This window comes from Ips typographus, unplaced genomic scaffold (genome assembly GCF_016097725.1).
Source record: "Ips typographus isolate SLU unplaced genomic scaffold, UJ_Ityp_2.0 IpsContig34, whole genome shotgun sequence".
Lineage (NCBI taxonomy): Eukaryota > Metazoa > Arthropoda > Insecta > Coleoptera > Curculionidae > Ips > Ips typographus.
The window spans coordinates 987,172-1,006,559 of NW_028098573.1; the positions used below are offsets into that span (position 1 = coordinate 987,172).

The following is a 19,388-nucleotide window of genomic DNA, read 5'->3' on the forward strand; positions in this document are numbered from 1 at the left end:
CTACTTGTTGAACTTGCATGTGAAGAGGATCCACTACACTCGTCAAAAATTCATCCGAAGGTCCACATTCCTCTTCACCATTGGTTCTTCGGTATGTTAGATTGGCAATATTGAGACAATTGTATATGTCTAATCTAACTAGGTATGCACCTTTTTCTCCCGGCGAGCTCACAGTACTCACACTGTCGGGGAGATTCCTAGAGATACTTTGTGAGATTAAAGATGTAGCTGTTGGAGATTCCATAAAGTCGATTGTTTTCCACGTTTTCTTGGTAATTTAAGGATTCGGGAAAATTTGCAGTACCCGCTTGCCTAGGAACAAACCCCAGGAGGTAGACAAGGTCAGTGTGGAAGATCCACCAGAATAAACCACCGTTATATTTTGTTCCCATTGTTGCTCTAAGCATTGCTGCAGATTCGGTTCTAGTGACGTTTGGCAAAATGTCATGAAGTAGTCGTGCTCCTTTAAGAGATCTACGAACTTCGGAAATGAAATTGTGTATTCGTTGAATTTGTTGCTCCCCGCTAGTTTGATTTGCTTCTTTATTTTCTGGAGTGGTAGTAAGAAGGTCTTTAATGAGCGTTTGTCAGCTAAGTTGTTTTCGTTCTGCATGATTACTTGCGTTAATTCTAACCAGTGCAATATTAGGTAAAAAGGAAGTTGCTCCACTTGAATGGGCCAAAGAAGTTCCAGCAAATTCAGCAGACAGGAAATCTCGCATGGTGCCATCATTGAATTGGTTAGTTGAGGTGGTGAAACGTCTTCGCAATCGCTATAAAATATTTAATCTTCGCGTGCGCTCCATAACTTTACAATTTCTCGACGCTTACTAATTTCTTCCCAAAAACATATTAAAGAATTATCATTATTGCACGTATCTACAGCACAAATATCGCAATTTAAGTGGCCTTTAGTATGTTCGTGAACCAACATTAAATTTACATCTTTAACATTGTAACGAAGTTACTAATTTTTTGTTAATATGTAGAATTACATTAAAGAAAACAATGCGCAGCCTCACACGCTTAAGGCCGGTCGCATACTTATACGACATGTTTGCGACATGTCGTCGATAGTTTAGTCTTCGACATTTGTCTCATACAAATGTTGGAGACAAAACGTGATACTCGCACATCAGTGCGCATCATGTCGTCGGGCGAAGATGACGCATATTTATTATTGGCCCTATTATCGAAAAGAAAAAGAAAGAGAAATAGAAGATATTGGGTCCATCCGTACAGTACAGCTAATCTTCATCGAAGTATCTTTAAAAGCTGTACAAGTGAAGAAATTATGGATGATCCAGTAAAGTTTCAATCATTTTATAGAATGTCTCAGGGAACATTTACCATACTCTTAGATAGATTGGAACCTTTTATCAAGAAAGTTGATACCAAGTTTCGGGAAGCTATTTCACCAAAGGAAAAATTAATCATGACACTAAGGTTAGTCAAACAAGTTTATTTCTTATTTATTACAGATTTTGTAAAAAGTCATAATCGTTAGAACTTGGAGATGTTATAGGTGTACTTATTTGGTTCGAAGAATGCGAGGATGGTGCTTGAGAATTGTTTGACATCATCGAAGATGGACGAAATGATGAATAAACATTGAATGAATGAGGCCCTGGAGAATGATGATTCGGTGGTGGTGTGTAAAGTATTTCACCAAGAGTTTGCATAGTTCTATATTTGAACTCGTGTTTTTGGGCGTTTGTCATACGATGCAATTCAGGCAAGAGGCTTTTAAAAAATAACAAATCGGGATCTTCCATTTTCTCAGACTGACTTTGTTTTTTGGAGGCAAAATAATCCAGAGCACATTTCTCCAATGGGTCAATTTTTTTTTTTTTTTAGGAACTCTAGGAGTAAATATGTTTCCATCGGGAATGAAAGTTTCATTTAATGGGGCCGGTTGTACCAATTGGGATTCTTCCATTAAATTATCATTTTCTTCCGGTACTTCGGGTTCAGGAGGCTCTATTTCGGTAGCTTCTCGTTCAGTTAAAATATTAGACGTTGCTTCATTTATGTTCATAGGGGATGGAATATTACTTTTTTGTTGTCTAGATTTACTGAAGGGTATTAGAAAAGTCAAGTGGTCCGCTAAATAATATTTTTTCTTTGGTTGTGCTGGTGCCCCACTTGGTGGTTTTTGTCTTAAATATCTTGCATAAGCGGACCTTAAATTTTTCCATTTCTCCTTACATGCAGCCGCTGAAAATAAAATCGTCTTTTAGGTACTTGGCAACCGGAATGAGTTTCAAGCAGTTATCTTTTCAATTTATGAGAGGAGATTCTACAATTGGGAAAGTAATTGAAAACGTTTGCGACAGCATTTGGTCTTGTTTGCGGGAAGAATATATGCCGGTTTTAAGTGAACTACAATGGATTGAAAGAGCTAACCGCTTTGACGAACTTTGGAATTTACCGAACTGTATTGGTAGCATTGATGGTAAACATATTAGAGTCCAATGCCCAGCCAAAAGTGGATCTGCATTTTATAATTATAAAGGTTATTTTTCGCTGCAATTATTGGCTATAGCAGATGCAGATAGCAACTTTATTGCAATTGATGTGGGCGACTATGGAAGAAATGGTGATGGTGCAGTATTCAGAAATTCAAGTATTGGACGAAACCTCAGAGCAGGCACGCTCAACATTCCGCAACCGCATCCTCTGTCCAAAGAACCACAAAAACCGGCCTTTCCCTACTATTTTGTCGGAGATGCTGCCTTTCCGCTTTCTAAACATTTACTAAAGCCATATCCATCTAGGAATTTAACCAATTCGAAAAGAATCTTCAACTATAGGTTGTCACGCGCCCGTCGCAGTGTAGAATGTGCTTTTGGCCTAATGGTTTCAAAATTTAAAGTATTAGAAAGGCCTATTTTATCCTCTCCAAATAAAACTGATAAAATAGTGAAAGCAATTTGTATCTTACACAATTTTATAAGAAAAATGGACGGAAAAATATCAGAACCAATGTTTCAGTCAGACGAAGTCCATAATAATAACACCGCAGAACAACATAATTTTCGGCCTCAAAGTCAGCGAGCCACGGATGAGGCGATAATGCTACGGGATAGATTATGCATCTATGTTAATCAGCCATACGCAGCACTACCTTGGCAGTCCAAATATTGCATTTAAAAAAAGTACATAGAGCGTGTTTGTAAAATAAATGTGAAAAATGTTAAGGTAATATGCATCCTATAGTTTATTAGTAGGACAAGTGCGCTAGAAATAATCTACCTGTTGTGCAGATTGAACGACGTAAATAAACTAGAGCCATAACCATCTTTAACTCTTTTTCACTTTTTGCAGACACCCTGTATATGATTGCAACAAATTATCATTGTTATTGATTCAAGAAATATTAATTAACTATCAAATAAAAACGTACCTGTCTCATTTACTTCTTTTCCAACCTCATTCCATGCTTTTTCTTGAATTTGTCGATTTGAATAATTTTCCATCGTATGGTCATATAAAACATTATGTTTTTCAACTATTTGCACGAATTTCACATTAAATGTTGGATTATCTTCCATTTTTTTTCAATTAAAAGTCATTCACTCTCACAAACATTCGCTCTCTGCAGAGGTGAAGTGACAAATGTCGCTTGAAATATGAGCAAGCCGTGTCGTATGTAATTTGTCTGCGACATGTCCGATCTTGTCTGCGACGTGTTCGCGTAGTGTACGAATCATCATAACAATACGGCTGCTGCAAATAAAGCGACATGTTCCTGATTTGTCGCAGACATGTTTGACACAAATGTCGTATAAGTATGCGACCGGCCTAAGGTACATTGCGTCTTCGCGACAGAATGGTGAACGCACCGCCGCGATCGATAAAGGTTCAGCGCGCAGCCGCGGTAGCGTAAACGAAGCAACATCGCGCCGTCGCGACTCGCGAGCTGGTAAACAGGTAATGCGCCGCGGGCTACATTGATCAGTTCACCCCGGAGTTCTCCCGGAGGTGGTTATCGAACCGAACCAACCGACGCTGCAGTCAGTTCTTTCCGGACCATCGAAACCGACCGACGCTTCAGCCAGCTGAACGGTAAATTTTATTGTTCCTGGTGGCAAGCTTTGAAGGTGTAGGTATTTCGGAATCGTTTCCTTCGGACCGCCAGTACAGGATGTTATAACACTGCTGGTTAACTTCGAGGGCCACGACTCCGAAAACCTCTCGGCGATTTGAGTTGTTTCCTCTGGACTGCCAGTACCGGATGTTATAACACTGCTGGTCAACTCCGGAGGCTACAATCTCACTATCGCCTAGGTATTTCCGAACCGTTTCCTTCGGACCGCCGGTACTGGATGTTATAACACTGCCGGTTAACTTCGAAGGCTACGGCTCCGAAATCCTGTAACCAGACCTGAATTCACCCAGGTCTTTCCGAACTGATTTCTTCGGACTGTCAGCTCCGGCCGTTTTAGCCCCCCAACTGGTCAACTCCGAGGGCTGACCGTTTGAAAGCTGTTACTGATTCTCTGACCCCGTCTGTACCCCCAGAGCACAGTTTTCATACCATCCGAATCTGTCATGCATACCGTAACCGTCTGTTTACCGTTTCGAAACCGTCCTAGTTCTCCGTACCGTTCCCCGTTCTGAACACTAGGTTGTGTTGTCCGCTTGTTTTCCGTTTCAAAGTTACCGTATTAATTTAGTTGGGATCTCCAGGTCCGACTGTACCGTTTATTGATTTGAACACGAGGCTGTGTGTTCTCCGTTTGTTTGGTTCTGATAGAGTTTTTAAGTAAGTTAGGATATGAATGATTGTTATTTTTCATGGTTAACACGACTTGTTTAGTTTTGCTGACAACCCTGTGTTTCCTTATTTCTGTCCCACTCCCTTCATCCATTCACAGATAAACGTGAACTCTGTCTTCGACTGTGTAAAAGCTCCCCAGGTATACGAAGCGAGTTCCTTAGTTAGTTCCTTAGTTCCTTAGTTCCGTAGTAGCTTCTTCAAATAAAACTAAGGTGGCGCCCGAGTTTCAAAGCACCTACCCCTAGGTGTGGCAAAAACCGTACCAGGACCGGTACGTAAAGGCCGTTACAACATTGTATGCCACTTTTTCCCAAAACGTATTACTTAATATACGGTAACACTGAATCATTATAGTTCCATTCAGTGGCGGATACGTTAATGCAAGTGGCCCTGGCATTAGTGTTTGGCGGCCCTGTCATTGATTTTGTCTTAAACAATTTTTTCAATGTTCTGCGCAAAAAGCTTTGAATTATTATAGTAAATACCAGGTGTCCAAGAGCACCCTGGACATAGGAGATTAACATGGGAAAACGGTTTTGATTTTTTTGCGCCTGTACGGCTGATTTGATTGAAAAATCGTATTAATGAAAGTTGTAGTACCTATCAGGGACTAGTTTTCTGTATTTTTTTCAGATCTCTAACTTGAGCCCTTTTGTCGTAAAACACGAACAAAAATGAGAAAATTAAAACTTTTAGCCTGCACTGTATAAGCCGTTGTCGGGCAACGGGTAAACAGGTCATTGTTGCTGATACGGTTGCTCGACAACCACTTATACAGTGCAGGTAAAAAGTTTAAATTTTCGCATTTTTGTTCGTGTTTTCCGACGAAAGGGCTCAAGTTAGAGATCTGAAAAAAATACAGAAAACTAGTCCGTGATAGGTACTACAACTTTCATTAATACGATTTTTCAATCAGATCCACCGTACAGGCGCAAAAAAATCAAAACCGTTTTCCCATGTTAATCTCCTATGTCCAGGGTGCTCTTGGACACCTGGTATTTTAATATTTTGTTGCCCATTTAAAAAAATGGTCTGAAAAATAATATTACCATTCAGTTTGTTCTTTCGCATTGTACTTGCGTTGTTGACAACGTCAGCACAAAGGCGTATGCCATAAAAACATTGCTGTAGGCGCTACTATATAAATTGAACTTCGTTAGCAATTTGTAAACACAACGTACGCAATTTCTACAAAAGTCGCAGTTGGGTTTGGCGGATTTAGAATGTCTAAATAAAGTCTCACTGCTTGCTTCTGGTTCTGAGTCAGAATCTTCTTCTACGTGTTTTTGGTCGTCTACAGAATTTTTAAGTGTCTCCCATTTGCTGACTAAATCCTTAAATTCTTCTCGAAGATCCTGAATATCTATCTGTGCATAGTGGCTTAATAATTCCCCTAAATAATCAAACGAGTTGGGTGACAATGGCTTTGAAAAGTTTTTAGGGTCGAGGATAGATATTTCTTCATACAATTTCATATGCTCTTTGAATCTAGATTCAAGAGAAGAGATTGTAGTGTCCATTATTGCATTGTACACCGAAACTTCAAACTGTTTCGTAGGACAAGAAAAGCTGTAATCAGAACAATTTTCGTCATTCATTTTCCTTATTTTCCGAATTCTTGCAGCAGGTAGTTCATCTTCTATAATTAAGTCGCAATTGGCATTTTCTAAGGAGTTGTTGCATTCAAGTAAAAAAGCTTTTGACGAGTCTAAGATCGAATTGAATTGTCGAGAAATTGATTTTAACGAGCTTGTTGCCTGCAAAATCATGTTAAACGCAAGGAGGTAATCTAACCCTGAACTTTGGAGATCTTTGGTCTTTTGGTTACCGGTTCTGTATAACGAAATATTTTTAAATGTATATGGGCAGTCAAAATAATTTTGAAAGAAAGCATTTTATCCAGAATAGATTTTGCTTTTTGTCGTACTGATGCATTAAATTTGTCAGAAGAGACAATAGTGTTTAAAGCAAGAATTACTTCTACATACAAACAATTACTTCTATCATCAAAAGTTCTAAATATTTGTTTGGAACGTACGAAGGGCAGCGTACTTTGAACTCCATCTAGTATCCCCTATAAGATGAAGTTTTCTAAATTTAGTTTTTTCGTTAATCAATCTCCAAACGTCCATTCGCTGATAGGATTCCTTGAAAAACTTTCCACACTCGTGAATTAAGGAAAACCTAGAAAATCCTTCTAGAACGGTTGTGGTAGAATCAACTAGCACTAAGTTGAGAGCATGAGCGTAACACCATACATGGATTTGTTTGGGTGATTTTTCGCTTAACCATTTTGTAAATCCATTGTATATACCACGCATGTTAGTAGCGCCATCTGTTGAATTACCAATACATTTCTTAATATCTACGTGTATACCTTCTAAGAAATTTGTAATTAAATTACACATTCCTAGTCCTGTGGAGTCTGTACAGGACAAAAGTCCTAGTACTCTTTCATATATGTTATCCCTGTATATGTATCTAATAATTACTGAACACTGATCCATTTGATTTATATCTGTGGTTGTATCAATTTGAAGAGAAAAAAAATTTGTTTCACAAATCTCCGCTAAAATCATTCGTCTCATAACAGTCTTAATACTTCGTATAACATAATCTATCGTGGTTTTAGATAGCAATGTTACGGTACTTCCTTTACGTTGGCAATCTGCATACTTCGTTATAACACTAAGATGTGTTTGAAGAACCGGTTCATACTTCGAAAGAAGTAAGATAGTCTCCAAAAAATTTCCGTGATCGAGAGTCACGTCTTTTAAGCTGTTGGCATTTTCATTTCGGTGACTTCTAAATGCTATACCCCTTTTCCCTATAAATTTTACAACGTCAATAACTATTTCTAAAATTCTTCTGCGGTCATTTGCATTTTTCTGGCGTAGAGTCGATTTTTCAGCCCACAAAGTACTATAAATGTCTTTGCGTTTTACGTTGATTATATGGGCTTCTGTACATTTATTATGTATCCTACTATTTTCATGTTCGTTTATGCGTTGTATTGTATTGCGCCAGTCACTCATTCCTCCAGTCACAAACGGGCTCTGATTAGTACTGTCGGAATACAATAAGCAAATAAAACAAAATAAACCATTTTTCTCTTTGCAGAAGCTTAACCATTTCCTACTAGACCCATTCGGGCGAGTAAAGACTTGATGGGGCAGAAATGGTAAATCTTTGGATACTGGTGGTTGGCAAGGATGTTTACTAATAAAGTCTTGTTGGTCATTTAAGCTCGGTCGCAGAAAGTAAGAATCCGGTAAATAAGTGAAGTCACTCGATTGTAAAATGTTTTCTGATGATTCTGACTTTGTTGAATTTTTACTCTCGTCGGAGGTGCAAATGTTTGTAATTTCTGATGGTGTGTTGAGGCTTCTGACGTACAGTTCGCAATAGTCGTAGCTTCATCTGGAGTCGATGAAATATCATGAACTGGTTTGACGGCGTCGGGTTTTGAAATGTTATTGTACATATCGGTAATTTTTGAGCAGTGTTTTGCTGAGTCCTGCATCAGCTTTTGCTTTTTTTCCCGTATTTTCTGGGCACCTCCCTTAAGCAGTTCACGTTTATCCATCCTAAGTATAAAAAAAAATCCAAAAATAGGTACACTAGAATATTCTAACATCATTTTAATTACCTGCATAAAAACTTTTGAACGTAGGTCTTTTAATTTTCAAACCATATAGCACTGTTACGAGTATGTAATTATGTCACGACTCACGACGACTCGGGACGACTTATAAAGAACTACTGAAAACACTAAAAACAAAACCCCTTTTTATCCTCTAAAATCACACAGTTATTTTTGGCTTCAGAGTAAGTATTGTGCTCGCATTTGACTATTTGATAATGCCGCGCGTGCCGGCACCTTTTACGCCGCTTTTTGTCGGCGCCTTTTATAAGTTCTGTAATATTGCGAATTTCGGCGTTTTTTTAACAGCGCCGGCGGTACGCTCCAAATAGTCCCAATAGAAACGATGCGACTTTAATCAGTTTAGCCCTTTTATTTATCCCAGCGAGAGATTTCTCCACTTCTAAGAGTTTAATTTTTGTACATACGGATTAAAGTTTTTTTTTGCGTTTTTGGGCTACCATTGCAGAACAAAGTTCAAATCGTTGATCGGCCCATTCGAGTCAAATTGTGACCGGCCCACCGGGCAAATGCCCGGTGTCCCGGTGGCCGTATCCGCCACTGGTTCCATTTGATTCTATCATAGCTGAATAGTAATAATTGCAAAATGATAACATGGTATGGTGTTGTGTTGGGCGATTCCACAACCACCAATTTTCTTGTGCTTCAGTAATTTTTTCAGTTCCATTTTGTACACGCATATCTTCGGGTGCTTCATAGAAATTATTTATTTCTTTGATTTTCTTGAAAATTTCATTATTGGGGTAAAATTCGCAGCAACGATATCTATCACTTACGACATCTTCACCAGTTTCTAAGTCTGCTTCTGTTTCACTATTTATCGGCACTTCTGGTGATGTAACAACGTTGCACAATTCTTCTAAAGCTTCTGCACAATCACTAACTGCTGGTGAAGTAGACATGGTTTAACGTGTTGGAGCAATCTGCTTTTTAAACTGTTTGGAAGAAACTATAAATTCAAAATTATCAAAGTCGTGTAAATCATAAGGTACAGTGCACTCGGGTATTTGTGACACCGACTTCGTCAAGTCCCGTTTAATACGCATTTGAGCATACGTTTTGTTGTGTGTTTGCTGTTGTATTGGATTATCCCATTAATAGGGGATCTGCGCTACCCCCTAACTGAAAATTTCAGTTCTGTTCATTAAAAAATTAATGTAACATGTGTTTTTTAAAAATCATTTGGAGTGTCACATTTAACGTCCAAAAGTTTAATTGTGACATCCTAATGGTTTAATTGTGACACCTCCGCAGACCATCTCCTTTACTTAAATGGAAGCTAGTTGTGACTATATTTCAGTCACAATTAGCCACATTATGTTTTAGGATGGGTTTAGAAACATTTCTAAAGAATGTCACAATTAGACTACGTCGCAAACATATACTGAAAAAATATACATTTCCACAAAAAACAAACCAAATAGCATCCATTCATTATTAAACGTAGGAAATTAACGCAAAACATATTGTAAAACATCTTATTGAACATTGAGGCCACTAAATTGTATTGGAAACCTTATTTCTCCTCTTCGACCAGTGGTAGGTGTAGGAAGGACTTGGTATATTTGGTCCGCTGTTTTGGTATCAATATCTTCTACTTCCGGCCAAATGAAATAATCTTTCTTTCGTCTGGCAAATTTTATTTCAAGGGAATCGTCTTGGTTGATCTTGAGTATTTGACCAACATAGCGCTTGACAACTTTTTTAGTGGCATATGTTGCTAGTACCCATGCACCTGGTGTCATATGAAAAATGTCTTCTGGTTCGTCGATCATTGCACTTGTTGATTCTAGCTCAACTAAGTCTTGAAGGGTCTCCACTTCTTGGTACTCATCGCCCTCAGAGTGAATGGAGATATCTGAAGAACTGCTACTGGAATCGTCTTGACGCTTCACATTTTTCTTGGCTTTCTTGTCACATTTCTGTTTTGTTTTATTTAAGTTTTCGAGGTAATCTTCTCTGGTTAAAACGTCTCCAAAATTTGAATTTCCGATTTTCTTTCTTTTGTTCGGGGTTTTCTTTGAGCATGATATTTTCTGTAAAAGTAGAGTCTCAAATGATGTTATTTCATGTTTGGGGGGTTCGCTATCTTTCTCTACTGCTGTTGGCACATTAAGTCCCGAAGTGGATGGAAGATCTACATCATCGAGCGTAGTTGGTGAAATTTCAACGGCAGGTATGTGGTCTTTTTCCAAATTTTTTTCTTCCTCGTTTTCAGGATTTGGCTGGATTTGCTTGCTGCCCTTGTACGCTGCTAATTCTTGAACATTAAATATATCCTCTTTAATGGCAGCTCTATTTATTTTATGGTTTGTTCTATCGTCGTAGAGTCCAGTGATTTGAAAGGCCCGTTTTATTAAAGCTGTCGGAAAATTAGCCCATATTTCTCCAATCGTAACAGCAAATTTTGCTTTGCTTAAGGACGTTCCGTAATTTTCTCTTTGCCATATTGTAAGCTTCTCATCCCATGTTTTCTTTAAAATTCCAAATGGCAGGGCATCCAAGGGCTGCAAAATATTGTCACGTTTAATTTATGAGCCCTTCTGGGTTCACCAATTAAACTGACTCACGACGTTAAACGTCGCGCCGGGATCTCAGTTTTAGGGATGGAATCAAACACTGAGTTTTTCTCATATAACACTTAAATCTATTAAATATGGTATACACAAACGTGTCTGCACAATACGGTTATAAGCACTAAAAGTTGACAATTCTACAATTGTACTTACATAGTCACAAGCTAAGGATTTAGCATTTCCTGGTGACTGGCTTGGTCACTTCGCGTTTGAACAACTTTGGAGAACGGACTAATTAACTTGATCTTTTCCCGAGGAGAGTCGACATTTCGACTTCTCGGGTCAGCTGGTCGCACTACCGTTGATCGGTTCACACTTCTCCTATACTGCTTAAATCGGCGTATTTTATACCCGATTGATCGGCTGACGCAGTTTGTTATTGTCGCTTGTTTTTCACATTTCTGTGAAGCAGGTGGTGGTGACTCATCACCGATACGGTGCACTCGGTGCATGACACATTCGGTGCATCGTGATGCGACCTTGCCTCGTGCGCTTAATATTTCGCAATCCTCGAATACTCTTATGTTTTTTAAGTTAATCAGTCCAACTTTCCAATTAACGGATTTTCCATTCGTGACATATGCCTCCGCCCCAGAAAAACTGGTCCCCAGTTTTATATGAACAATAATAAAAACTTTAAACAATAGAAAACACATATCATTAACATAAATTTAAAAATTACATGTGTACATACCAAGGTATTATGATTAATGGTTAGTAAGTTTACATATGTGAGTATTTCATAGTACTCAGTTAAGTTTACAACCATTTCTTAATAATAAGTTAGTACTTATTCTAACAAGAAACTCAATAAAATCTTTCCTCTCCTGAAATTATACATAAACAATATCATGCACTTTTAATCTATTCGGTTCCGGCAATGGCAGAACAAAAAATATTGCAACACTGAGAAAAGTTCAATAGAGGCTTAGTCCTATGAGCCAAACTTCGCATCTCACATCACTGAACACCATTGTGATCACTGTTCCATAAATGTTTGTGGTGTGGGTCGATTATTGAATCGATGATTCGGCTAGCTTCGAGCTAGTATCAACGTACAGGCCCATCGGGAGTTCCAACAACAATAATGGCTCATCATAGTTCACCTCTTTCTTACATAGCCCTCAGTGTTACATGAAATATAAGACAAAAGGTTAGTATGTGCTACTTAAGGCTTAATATACAATATTATGTCTTATAACAAAATTAATTGTAGCATCATTTGTAACCATTATTTATTTGTTAGTATGTACGATCCATTTTCCATTAAAAAATAAAAAATGGAACGTGTGAAATTCATTTTCCAAATGCTGTAAAGCAAGGAATCCCGTGTATGCACCGCGCGATAAAAATTAGTCATGTAAACAACTTGAATTTTTATGTTAGTAGTTCGTCAACAACCAACAAGATTGTCGGAGCGTCGTGTCAGGAATATTCGCTTCTTCAGCGAAACATTTTTTATCGCACCTTACTAGTTCGTGGCGCTAAAAAATAATTGGATTAATTTCATGACTAGGTTATACTCGCTATTTGGGGATAATATGACACCATACATTCCATTTTTTTTTATTATCATTTTTTTTATATATATCATCCACGTGTGTATATTATGCCTGTATCAACATATGTATACATATAGCCATTAAAATACAAAACAATAATAAGGTAACATAAATTAAATTGTAGACCTCATAGCTGCTGATAAGTAGCATATGGCCCCATGTCGTCAAACGGTTCTAATTGCGCGATAAACGGCTGTGTTACCGCGTGTCCAAGAATTCCTTCAGTTTGTTGCTGATTAACGGGCCCCCCTTCTTGCACCTGCGCCAGGTTTTCCGGATTCGGGCATAGTGCCGGATTGCGGTCGACCTGACTTGCGTGTGATTCAGGAGGTCCAAATGCACCTCCAGAAGATGTGCCAGCAGAACTGATTTCTGATGTTTCATCCCTTTCTTGTGTTTGGGGCACTACTGGTACCCGAAACTGATATGTCATATCATTTACATAAGCATGCGGATATGGCGGATGACCTGGTTGACTCAAAAATTGAGTTCTCCCGTACACACATGTAGCACAAGGACATCCTTGCACAAATACATTTTCCCATGCTCGCCAAAAATCCTCAGGTCGATATTGAGGTTGTTGGGGTGATATGCAAATTGCACAATCACATGTCGAAAACGGAGTACCCCCTTGACGTACTTTCTCGCCAAGTAGAAGTATGGTATACTCCGTATGAATGATTTGAGTCCACAGGCCAAGTAGAGATTTTGTAATCCCTAATAATTGTATTGGTACCACTCGATCAAACTCTCCTTGCAGTTCCCACAAGTGGTACAGTGCCAATTTGTATAAATACAGTTTGGTGTTTATTTCGGTAACACACCTAATATAAAACAAGAAATTCACAATCCATTCCATTTTTGGCACTTTCGCGAAGCTTATAGGTTAACTTTACCCAAGTGTTACTTCACGACCGATTTCTAAAATGACACTGTAAATTGTTGTCCCATTCGGGTTTATTTAAACCGATCTAGTAATTAGTCATTATTCATAACTGCGCGTAGCGATGAATCAAATTTGTCTTATCGCTCGCGAATTAGTTGTTTTCTTCACCAAATGCATAAACAACTATATGGTCAAGGTGATTATTACACCGACAACATCATTATTTATCTTTATTCGTTTGTAGGTACCTACATTACAATAACAATATTCAATGTTTTTATTTCCATTACATGTAACCATTTTTTATCTTATAGGGAAAATTAAACTGATATCTGTTCTTTACCAATTGCTTTAAATCGTCAAAATTTCTATTGCTAGAACTAAGCAAATAATACATCTCATAGTAAGACGGATGTAAACCATTTTCAAATGATCCTAAACGCGTCAAAAGTCATTTCTGGGTCAATCTCGTTTGCGATTGCCAATAGATCATAATAGTACTTTTTTATGTCCTCGACGTCTTGTTGTTTGCGAGTGTTTAATCGAAATTTCAACTTTCGGAGTGGTTGTTCTCCTGAAAACTCTTTCAAAAAATCTGATTTAATATTTAGCCATGTTTTCATCTGATTCTCTGGCTCACTAATATAATTACTAAACCATGTATGGGCTGGACCTTCCAAAAAATTAGCCAAATAAGATATTTTGTGATTTTCTGACCAGCTATTCACAATCGCTGCTTTTTCGTATTTATTTATAAAAATACTGGGAGAGTCAATAGAAGGGTTAAATGTAGATGGGCATGTAAACTTTGGGGTAGCCGGAGTTTTTGGCTCAGCCAAAGCTGCCTGTAATGTCATGTTAGCCATTACTAAAGTATTGTTAGGGCGTAGGGCACGGTTTCTTTCCCGAATCACAGGAGGTGGGCAAGGATTATTAGAACTTTGTAATAATTCTGAGGGGCGGGATTTTGGTGGCACTACCACTTCTAAGGGACTTTCTTGCCAAGGATCCTCTGTTTCACGTGGTTTTGGCGGAGTTCTACTTAACGAAGCTCTTGGTCTGAAATAAACTTCCGTGGATTGGGGCTTAGAAGTCGAAGCCGAGGCTTGGGGAGTTTGAGCTTGAACGCCCACGACAGTATTGTCAAGAGTATTTTCTTCGTCCTCACTGCTTGTCAAACAAACTGAACTGGGTTTGTCAAGCTTTTGTTTGTGTGAAGAAGTTGCCGTTTGTGTCGGAGCCGGAGAACTCACAGTCGAACTGTGATGCTCGGGTTTAAAATCTTTTAACTCTTTTATCACCTTCTCTGGGTTTCGACCCCTAGCGATAGCTGCACGTAACACGAATTTTTCTTTTTCCGACAAACTTTGAGCCCTACTGCGAGTTTTTACTCGATCTTTGTCACTCGACTCACTCATGGACAATTTTTAAATTCATTTATGTGCTATATTTATTTTTTTTCAAATTATTTTTCAAAAAAAAATTAAATTTAAAATTTTTTTTTTAAGCAAGTTGATTATTCCTAGCAATTTCTTTACGAATTTGCTTGTTCATCAGACTAATAATCTTTTTGACGCTAAAATACACAAGCATTAATACCCCCATGCACAGAAAATTAATAATTAAAATTTCCTTAGCTGACCATGAAGCGTCTTTTCCCGAATTATTTGATACACCTCCACTGTTTCCCGCTTGAGAAATAATAATTTCCTCCTCTTTTGAAGATGTACCCCCCATATTAAACTAAAATTTTCTCAAATGAACGCTTAAATAGCACAGGTAATCCCCAAAAAATCACTAAATAAATCAACGTTACCATCCCTAGCCAAAAGAAAATAATACTTAAAATTTCTTTTATAGCCCACACATTATTTTCCTGAATCTGTATCATACCCCAAAAAATAAAAACAAAAACTCAACTATTGTTTTTCATCCATCTCAAAACAGACCGGCGCCTCCACCAAATGTCACGTTTAATTTATGAGCCCTTCTGGGTTCACCAATTAAACTGACTCACGACGTTAAACGTCGCGCCGGGATCTCAGTTTTAGGGATGGAATCAAACACTGAGTTTTTTCTCATATAACACTTAAATCTATTAAATATGGTATACACAAACGTGTCTGCACAATACGGTTATAAACACTAAAAGTTGACAATTCTACAATTTGTACTTACATAGTCACAAGCTAAGGTCTTAGCATTTCTGGCGGCTGGCTTGGTCACTTTCGCGTTTTTTACAATTTTGGAGAACTGACTACTTAACTTGATCTTTCCCCGAGGAGAGTCGACATTTCGACTTCTCAGGTCAGCTGGTCGCACTACCGTTGATCGGTTCACACTTATCCCATACTGCTAAAATCGGCGTATTTTATACCCGATTGATCGGCGGACGCAGTTTGTTATTGTCGCTTGTTTTTCATATTTCTGTAAAGCAGGTGGTGGTGACTTATCACCGATACAGTGCACCTGGTGCATGACACACTCGGTGCATCATGGTGCGACCTTGCCTCGTGCGCTTAATATTTCGCAATCCTCGAATACTCTTATGTTTTTTTAAGTTAATCAGTCCATCTTTTCAATTAACGGATTTTCCATTCGTGACAATATAACAATAAGTACTTGGTATTTTTTTTATTTTCCACAGACACCCATTAAGTAAACTCTTCAATATTTTTAATTTCCACACACAGTTATTAGGTAAACTCTGCAAGCATAGACTACACTGGCCTTGAGTAGATGGTGGTCCATCTATATGAGTTCGATAATCCGGTCGATTGTAATGCATGAAACATGGAAACCTTGTCCTCAGAAGAAAATCCTGTCTATAGTGAAACGGTAGCTTGCCCCATATATTTAAATTCGTTGTACCCTTGTCTGAGAAAAAATAAGTGGTAGGTCACGCACATTTTCTTCCACAGTACACACACTGGCCTTGAGTAGATGGTGGTCCATCTATATGAGTTCGATAATCCGGTCGATTGTAATGCATGAAACATGGAAACCTTGTCCTCAGAAGAAAATCCTGTCTATAGTGAAACGGTAGCTTGCCCCATATATTTAAATTCGTTGTATCCTTGTCTGAGAAAAAATAAGTGGTAGGTCACGCACATTTTCTTCCACAGTACACTCCTTTAAATTTGAACTACCACCAAATGTTTTTTCTAACATGATTGCTCGAACGTCTAACTACTAATGTGCAACGGGGGGGGATCTACGAGGCAACGAGGGCACCACGTGACGTCACAGGTCCGATGTAACGGTTAGGATGTTCGATGGGGGGGTTCCACACCACGTGACGACAGGTGACATTTTACAGGTTAAGCATCATTCACATAAACTTTATGGCTATTGCAACGGAAAGGTATGTGTACTGCTAAAGGTTAGGTACATTATAAACTAATGTACTGTTAACACTTATATACTGCGGAATTAATAACTTAATAGTAGTGCAAAACCTATCTAGCTTTTAGCTTTTACTCTTAAGTTTTGTCACCTTAATACAAGCAACCAATAAAGAGAGCCATTTCAGACGTTTGACACATGTGTATTTTTGTTGTCAACTAACTGTTTAAATTTCAAAAATTTGAAAAAATGCTTTTTTGTATTTGTTTATGAATGTCTGCTCAGTTTGTACCTAATTGTCACTTTTGAAACAAATAGTCGTCTAGACAATGATTACTATTATCAGTATGACGTTTATGTCTTGTGTTTCTGAAATCCTAACCTGATTCCTATTTTCTAATTTTAATTTTGAGTTTATTGTGAATGATGTCATTTGTCTTCTTGCAGTGCACTTGCCATTAACAGTACAAATGCACTACATGTTATGTGAATGTTACTTTAGGACGTTCAATTTGGGGTTCCACGTTTGACAGGTGACAGTGGGGGCGTTCAATTCGGGGTTCTACGTGACGTCACAGGTCACCGACCGTCCCACAACAATTGTTATCGCTGCAAATACACGAACCGAGCTCGGTTATTGCCGCACACGAACCGAGCTAGCCTTGCGCCTTCACCATTTTATAAAAATGGTCCAGAACCCGCATAGCTATACTACTTGTTGCTACTTCGAAGTTGAGTTTATGTGTTTTTTATGAAACTTAAGTGGAGTTCTTACAAATATAATATATATTAATATATATAAGACAAAACAAGTAAACAAAATAATCAAATAAAACACTAATTTAAATTGTTATGTAAAAACAGCACTTTCGACACTTTATCTGATTTTAGTCGGCTTCGCTTTTCCGTTAAAATCTGTCAAGCTTTTGAAAATACTCATTCACACGGAGCCGATGTAGCTGTTATACACAATTGCTTTTGAACTAAATCGTAAAGAATTGGATAAATTAGCCTCCGATAGTTCCACCACTTTAGAAGATTTCCTTGCCGATCCAGACAAGGTTCCTTTAAGTCTGAGTCTATTTTCAAAATTGCCGCTGATCTTGGGTTTTGGACTACATGTGTTTTTATCATTGAGTCAAAAGTGTCTCAAATGTTCGGTTTCAATTATGAGAATGTTGGATTTTTGCTCTGCTGTATATTAGATATTTAACTCTCTCCACTGGCTGTAGTTGGGAAAACTGATGTGAGTACTTGTAGCCTAGTTTTCAGTGTATCCACAGATTGTTTAAATTTTACTTTTACTTTATTTACTGTTGAATCCGTACTGCGTAAACCTGGGATCAAGAAACGTACTCTGTGTAAGGAGTTCATTTTCTTCATATGCAGAAAACCGATCATTTATTTTTTCACGGAGCACTTTCAATAATTTTTTTCAGTTTGGTTTGGTATCCAAATTCGTAAACTTTTCATTATTAATGTGTTGATGCATTATTTTTACGAAGTAGAGTACTTTTGATATTGTAATAGATTGTTTTGCACTTATGTCTACAGTAATGCCATTAAACACCCATAAAATGTCCACCACGGTTTGCCGTTCTTCTCAGTCCAAATCGCTTAACGTGTTCAGGTCTTTATTTTTTATTGCTAATGTTGCGATAACTACTTTTTTATCTGCAATATGCGATGCAACATGTCGTAAGCGAAATTCCATCTAGTGCCCACATCTTGCTTAAGTTTTAGATCAGGAAGGTCCATTTACTTCTGAATTTCCTTAAGTTTTTGTAATGCCGATGAACTACAATACTTTTAACTTTTCCAACAAGATTTTTCCTTATAGCGTCAATCCCTTTTTGCACCACCAAGTTAATAGAGTTCGCAAAACATGACAGATGTCTTTAATTACACACTCTGACTGCATCGACTACATTTGCAGCATTATCTGTAACAACTGCAGTAATTTTGTTTATTTTCAACCAGGTATGTAATAACGTTATTTCTTATGTGTAAACCAGGTGGAAACATGAAAATTACCTGCTTTTACTTTTCACCCGGGTGAATGTCAATATGCGTCTTATCATATCTGGGCTTACTTTTTATACAAAAGGAAGGGAATGACACGCAGTCGTCTCCACAATACTTTATTTCGACCTTCAAAAGGTAAGGCCTGCTCTACTCGTTTCGGACATAAAAATGGCCATCTTCAGGAGCTTAACTCGACAATGAATGCGCGGGATGTCTTTTTAGAAAGGGGGAGACAGTGAGACCCATGTTGTAAAGGTTTTGTGAATTTAAAGTTGTTAAAGGTGGGAATAAAGCTGATTATGGAGAAAAAAGAAAAAACTGACTCTACATATTTAAAAGACAAAGACTTAAAATTAGACCCATTTTAAGGGCTGGGTTAGACCCTATGGGGAGAAAAAGATAAATTCAGATACAATCCACCATCCACGGCAGAGGCGATCGAACAGGCGATTCGATAACCTTCAATTCGGTAATAAGATATTTCGGTAACCTTCGGTGTCGTGCTCTTTCGCCAAAAAAAAAAATAAATAAACTCATGCAGTTATGA

General features: G+C 38.0%; 1 protein-coding gene across 1 annotated transcript in view; it reads right to left on the reverse strand.

Annotated features, from left to right (window-relative positions):
* LOC145739679 (uncharacterized) overlaps positions 1-13,777 on the reverse strand; it is a 256,327-nt gene extending 242,550 nt beyond the window's left edge. The window contains exon 1 of the mRNA XM_081994986.1: positions 11,242-13,777. Within this exon, the coding sequence (XP_081851112.1) occupies positions 12,713-13,444 (732 nt within the window). The 5' untranslated portion in view covers positions 13,445-13,777 and the 3' untranslated portion in view covers positions 11,242-12,712. The remainder of the gene's footprint in view (positions 1-11,241) is intronic.
* Positions 13,778-19,388: the final 5,611 nt, after the last annotated feature.